Consider the following 6,583-nt stretch of genomic DNA (forward strand, 5'->3'; position numbering starts at 1 on the left):
GGTACGTTAAAGAGCCCCGCAGATGTCGAGATACCTCAGTTTAGGTACCTTACCTAAGGTACCTACCTACCTAAAAGGTGGTTGAGGGCCTTGTGGCAACCTGGCAGGTGCCCTGGCGCTCGTTCCCCGCCGTGAGTGCCATGACATCTGATCGATCAAGTGACCCACTAAAAAGTTTCCCGCGATGCAGACCCTGGCGGAAGGCTTTTGATACAAATGCAGTATCCCACTTCTACATATCCGACTTTTTGAAGCTCTTTAGAGCCCTTCCCCCATCGAGGCTTCTGTTTCCAGCTTCAAGCACTACTGGTATCTCGTACCCTCCAACCTTAGCGAAACAAGATGCCTCCAAAGCCTCCAAAACCCCTCGCCTTACCTACGCAACTCCTCAGGGAGATAGGCGCACCAGAGCCACCCAACGCCTCCAAGTCCCGCGGTCGATGGAAGAGCCAGGAGCAAAACCGAAAGGATCGCCGGAAAGCTGAGAGGCAGTCGAAGAAGCAACGCCATACAACAGCGCAGAAGAATTTTCCTGGGCAAATTCACAGTCGCGTAGCCGTACACCGCGAGGGCGACGATGACGAAGAAGATCCTTCCAGCATTCTGAAAAAGCCACTTACACCACGCGAACCCGTAAAATCAGCTTTGAAGAAGCGTAAGCGAGATATTTTTGACGAAGACGAAGAAGAGGACACACCACACTCACCCCCAGCGTCGAAACAACCATCACGTGCCGCTCGGGAGAAGTTAGCCAAGGATGACGCCGAAATTGAGCAACTTGAGCGAAAGCTAGGGTTGAAGAAAGGCCGGAAATCGCTGCCCAAGGCTTTCAAGGATGATGGGCTGGATGATCTGCTGGGTGATTTGGACGAAGCCAGTGACCCAGATGAAGGGGGTCGCAGGATGAAGAGCGAGGCTGACGAATGGCTTGCGCAAAAGCGAAGGAAGGCTACTGGCGAGCACACCAAGGCCGGACATAACTCGGAGAGTGCTGGGTTTGATGACGACGATGATAGCTCGGAACATACAGGCGACGAGATATTTGGCGATGAGGATGGTTTCACTGAGGATGAGGATGACGACGATGCCGGCATGTCCATTGAAGGAGAGGGCGATGATGCTTCAGATGACCATTCTTCCTTCCAAGGCTTCGAATTGGAAGAGGAAAGTTCACGGGCCTCCAAGCGCGTCAGGGAAAATCCCTATTTACCACCAGTGGCAGCTGGTACCCAACTTCCAAAGTATATCCCGCCGTCACTGCGTACCAGGTCAGGTGGCGATGCAGATTTGGAGGCTCAAATTCGCAGGAAGCTGCAAGGCCCTGTCAACAGAGTTACCGAAGCAAACATGACCTCCATTGTCAGTGAGATCGAGAAAATCTATCAAGATCATCCGAGAGGCCATACCAACAACATCTTGACCGGTCTATTGATGGCCCAGATCTGCGATCCCACAAGTAAACCCGATACGTTGCTTGTTCTTTCCGCCGGGTTCATTGCTGCCTTGTACAAGGTTATCGGTGTCGATTTTGCGGCACATTTTCTCACAACGTCTGTGGAACGGTTCCAAGAGGAAAGGGAGAAGGCGATGACCACTGCCAAAGAGCAACGGATACCCACCAAAGAAACGTCGAACTTGATTACGGTGCTAGCAGAGATGTACATCTTCCGCGTCATCAGTAGCAACCTCATGTTCGATTTCGTTCGAGTTCTTCTTGGCGATCTCTCGGAGCTGAACGCGGAATTATTACTGCGAATCGTGCGAGCAGCAGGCCCCCAATTGCGAAAGGACGACCCGTTGGCGCTGAAAGATATTGTCAGTTTGATTCGCCCAGCAGTTGCCAAGATTGGCGAGCGCAATCTTACAGTTCGCACAAGGTTCATGATTGAGACTATCAGTGACCTCAAAAACAACAAGCTCAAGGCTGGCGCGCAGGATCTGGTCATTCTAAATGAGCACGTAACACGCATGAGGAAAGTCTTAGGGTCACTTGACACACAGAAGCTTAAAGCAACAGAGCCTCTGCGCATCGGGTTGAGAGACATCGAAAATGCGGATAAGACTGGCAAGTGGTGGCTAGTCGGCGCCAGCTGGGCAGGTTTGGATGCTCAGGAAACAAAGCAAGAGAATTTTGAAGCTGGACCTGGCGAGAGGGGCAATGGAAACGACAACAACGAGGATGACGGCGTGACGGTTGCGGACGCGAACGATTTGGTCACACCTGACTATGCCCAGCTTGCTCGAGAGCAAGGCATGAATACGGATGTACGACGGGCCATCTTCATCGCTCTCGTGGCAGCGGCCGACTACCAGGACGCATACATGCGAATTGTGAAGTTGAGACTGAATAAGTTCAACCGGCGCGAGATACCTAACGTGCTCGTTCAATGCGCAGGAGCGCAACAACACTATAACCCTTACTACACACTCGTGGCAAGGAAGTTTTGCAGCGACTCTAGAGTCAAGTATGCATTCCAGGATACCCTTTGGACGTTGTTTCGGAGGCTCGGCGAGCCCTTGTTCGGTGAGGAGCCTGAAGAGGAAGACGAGGAGGCGACAGATAATCGCCGGCTGATAAACACTGCCAAAATGGTGGGAAGCCTGGTCTCGGACGGTTCAGTTGGCCTTGGGATTCTCAAGCCTCTCAACCTAGCCTACGTCAAGGAGACAACGAGCTTGTTCGTCGAGGTTATGCTCATAACAGTGCTCCAGGAGTGCAGTCGGGTCAAGAACAAGAGTTTGGAACAGGCCCTTATTATGCCATTTGGTAATGGGTTGACCCCCGAGCTTGCACGGAGCGTGGGCTATTTCTTACGCAAAAAGGTGCGGGACACAGACTTGGTCGAGGGTAAAAAGGACACGAAGAAGGTCAAGCAAGCGTGCAAGGTTGTCGAAGCGTTGCTTCAGAGGCCAGCACTAGACGACGTAGCATAGATGTACGGAATCAGCAGACACATTAGAATACCAAGAGACTACCTACATGATCGCAAATCATGAGTATCGATACGTAATGTTTCAGCATTGGCAATCCTGCACATAATCGTGGTGCATAATGGCCATACCACCATTGTCTTGTAGATGCCAATGGGTCAATTGGTATACCATGATTTAGCCCGACATAGCCGAACTCTTCTGTTGACGGATGACCTCTGGTTCCAAGCCTCGGTGGCCAGTGAAAATGAAATGAAAATGTCCTTACTGCTGGGTGGCGAGTGATGCAGGGGACTAACACCGATCGAGGCTCTTGCCCAAGCATTCCGGGGCTTCGCAAATGTGATTACAGATCTAGCTTGCAGAAAATAGGATAACGCCCGGGACAGACATTGTCGATGGGGTTATTCACTGCGAGTATGAACAGACGAAGGACATCATGAGTTTTAACGTTGTCAAGTAAACGGCAAACGATGAGCCAGAAAAATCATAGGTTGAAGGCGAGGCAAGCTGGCGGCAAGAGACCGACGGCCGGTGCTTAATGGCTAATGTCGCCTCAACGCGGAAGATGACGGGAAGGACACCGGAACGTTGGGGGAGTCCTCCTGCTAGGGGGCGCCGTTGGAGAAGGAAACGCACACGGGGGGGTATGCATAATATACCACATGTATCCTTACGCGCCGGAAGTTGCCAGACCCGTTGCTGCTTTTCGAACTGGCTTATGAAATATTACGCATTACACTGAGCCACCTACCGTTAATAACCATGAGCATTGAGACGCTGGGGTAAGTGCATGGTAAAGGAAAGTGCCGCTTTAAAAATCGAAGATCAGAGGTGCCTTACGCTCCCGATGGGCCACGGAGGAATCCAAGTCCCTAAATCTACTTCATGTTTGTGCGGGATAGCAAAGGGCAGCAATTCAGTCATCCCAACACCCCAAAAGCGGCGGCCGATTATTCCACCCCAGGCGCCCGCAAAACGCCCCTCGAAAAATTCAAGCCCCATGACCGAGCGGGAGCTCCAATTCGATCCGAAGCTTGCCCAACATTGACTTGACCCGTCCAAACCCATACATCCATCCATCCCGGCCACTCTCCTGCGAATCGTCGTTCATCCCGGTGCATCTTTTTCCGTCTTCCTTTCTCCTCGACCTTTTTCTCCCCCTTCCAACTGTTCCTCCCATCTTACCGAGTCGTCCATCGGTGTCAGCCATCATGCTCTCCAGTCGATTGATACCGCGCTCTGCAGCCAAGTCGGCTTTCAAAACACACCCCTCGTAAGGCCCTCCTTGGTCTCCATGTCAACTTCAAATACACCACTCGCGAATGGCTGTTCGGAGCTAATCGACCTCTAACATAGTCTTCCCGCCGTTATCGCTCCCTCCCAACTCTCGAGATGGAGTCGCGCGTACGCCTCGGCCTCTGGTGCGTAGTACTTGAAAACACCCTCGTATGGAGTTTCGATTCGCAATGGCATAGCAACTAACTGCTTCGTTCTCAGAGGAGAAGGACCTTGTCATTATTGGTGGTGGCGTTGCTGGCTACGTCGCGGCTATCAAGGCTGGCCAAGAGGGTTTGAAGGTACAACCCCTGTTTGCTCGATATTGCCAGGCTGAGAACCAGGCTAACTGACTTGCCTCAGGTCGCCTGCATTGAAAAGCGAGGCACATTGGGCGGAACTTGCCTCAACGTTGGCTGCATCCCGTCCAAGGCCCTTCTCAACAACTCTCATCTCTACCACACCATCAAGCATGACACCAAGAACCGCGGCATTGATGTTTCCGACGTGAAATTGAACCTTGAGCAATTCATGAAGGCCAAGGACACTGCTGTGGGTGGCTTGACCAAGGGTGTCGAGTTTCTTTTCAAGAAGAACGGCGTCGAGTACATCAAAGGCTCCGGTACTTTCGTCAACGAGAATGAGCTCAAGGTTGCCCTGAACGACGGTGGCGAGACCTCAGTCAAGGGAAAGAACATTCTGATTGCGACAGGTAGCGAGGCCACTCCCTTTCCTGGCCTGGAGATCGACGAGAAGCGCGTTGTCACTAGCACCGGTGCCTTGTCTCTCGACAAGATCCCCGAGTCCCTGGTTGTTATCGGCGGTGGTATCATTGGTTTGGAGATGGCTTCCGTATGGTCCCGTCTGGGAACCAAGGTGACGGTTGTCGAGTTCCTCAACCAGATTGGTGGTCCGGGAATGGACGGCGAGATCGCCAAGAGCGCACAGAAGATCCTGAAGAAGCAGGGCATCACATTCAAGACGGGCACCAAGGTGGTGAGCGGCGACAAGACTGGCGACAAGGTCAAACTGGATGTCGACGCTGCCAAGGGCGGCAAGCCCGAAACCGTAAGAACTGCCGCGATGTTGTTGTCGTGAGATTTGCTGATTCCAATGGTAGATTGACGCTGATGTTGTTCTGGTGGCCATCGGTCGCAGACCCTACACTGGTGGACTGGGCCTTGAGAACATCGGTCTGGAGTTGGACGAGCGTGGTCGTGTCATCATCGATTCCGAATACCGAACCAAGATCCCTCACATTCGCTGCGTTGGCGACGTCACGTTCGGTCCCATGCTTGCACACAAGGCCGAGGAAGAGGCTGTCGCTGTTGTCGAGTACATTAAGAAAGGCCACGGTCACGTCAACTATGGCGTTATCCCTTCTGTCATGTACACCCATCCTGAGGTTGCGTGGGTTGGCCAGAGCGAACAGGACCTTAAGTCCCAGAACATCCCTTACCGAGTCGGCACTTTCCCCTTCAGTGCCAACTCAAGAGCCAAGACTAACCTGGACACCGAGGGTATGGTCAAGATGCTGGCGGATCCCGAGACGGACAGGATTCTGGGAGTTCACATCATTGGACCCAACGCCGGCGAAATGATTGCTGAGGCTACGCTGGCACTCGAGTACGGCGCGTCCAGCGAGGACATTGCCCGAACTTGCCACGCCCACCCGACCCTTGCTGAGGCGTTCAAGGAAGCTGCGATGGCTACCTACTCTAAGCCAATCCACATGTAAAGTTCGGAAAGGTACTACAGACTGGAGTGGGAGATAGTTTGGCGTCCTGGGACGAGTAGGGACTGAGAACGCATGTACTTTGTATTATCTTACGGATAGCGGATAGACGTTCGGATAAATAGTTCGTAAGAGTAGCACACCGCCTTAGGCTAGCTAAAGAGAGTTACAAACTAACTAAGAACACAACTAGTTATAACAGTGTATAAAAAGATATAACCTAAACATAACTTAAAAAGTACTATAATTTAAGTATAAAATTATTTTATATTAGTATATTAATTAAAACTTATAAGTTACTTTTAAAATATATATTAATCTACTACTTATAAGTAATATTATTTTTTATATATATATTATAGTGTCTTTATAGTAGTAAATGGTTTTTAATCTTTATTACTTAGCTTATCTATAGTTTATCTATATTATTAGTTTATTATTTTTTATTATCAACCTTAGTATTATTACTACTATAAGTAGTAGTCTTAATTTACTTATATTTAGCTTTATAGGTATTTTAAAGTTTATTTAGTAGATAAAAAGTTGTTGCTAAGCTTAAACTTTTATTTATTTAGTATAGCCTCTATATATATTATATAATTAATAATAATAAATATAGTAAGTTGTTAAATTAAAATT

General features: G+C 50.0%; 2 protein-coding genes across 2 annotated transcripts; both read left to right on the forward strand.

The window, feature by feature from the left end:
- Positions 1–342: 342 nt before the first annotated feature.
- EsH8_I_000644 (uncharacterized protein) lies at positions 343–2,934 on the forward strand (the record flags this gene model as incomplete). The annotated part of the gene is made up of 1 exon (XM_083268057.1): positions 343–2,934. One exon carries the CDS (start codon positions 343–345, stop codon positions 2,932–2,934), a length of 2,592 nt encoding a protein of 863 aa, XP_083118495.1.
- Positions 2,935–4,145: 1,211 nt separating this feature from the next.
- EsH8_I_000645 (dihydrolipoyl dehydrogenase) lies at positions 4,146–5,947 on the forward strand (the record flags this gene model as incomplete). Its single annotated transcript, XM_083268058.1, has 5 exons — positions 4,146–4,207; positions 4,291–4,355; positions 4,432–4,511; positions 4,573–5,277; positions 5,330–5,947. 5 exons carry the CDS (start codon positions 4,146–4,148, stop codon positions 5,945–5,947), a joined length of 1,530 nt encoding a protein of 509 aa, XP_083118496.1.
- Between the last annotated feature and the right edge of the window lie 636 nt (positions 5,948–6,583).

Source organism: Colletotrichum jinshuiense, chromosome 1 (assembly GCF_051148585.1).
Source record: "Colletotrichum jinshuiense chromosome 1, complete sequence".
NCBI classification, from domain to species: Eukaryota; Fungi; Ascomycota; class Sordariomycetes; order Glomerellales; family Glomerellaceae; genus Colletotrichum; species Colletotrichum jinshuiense.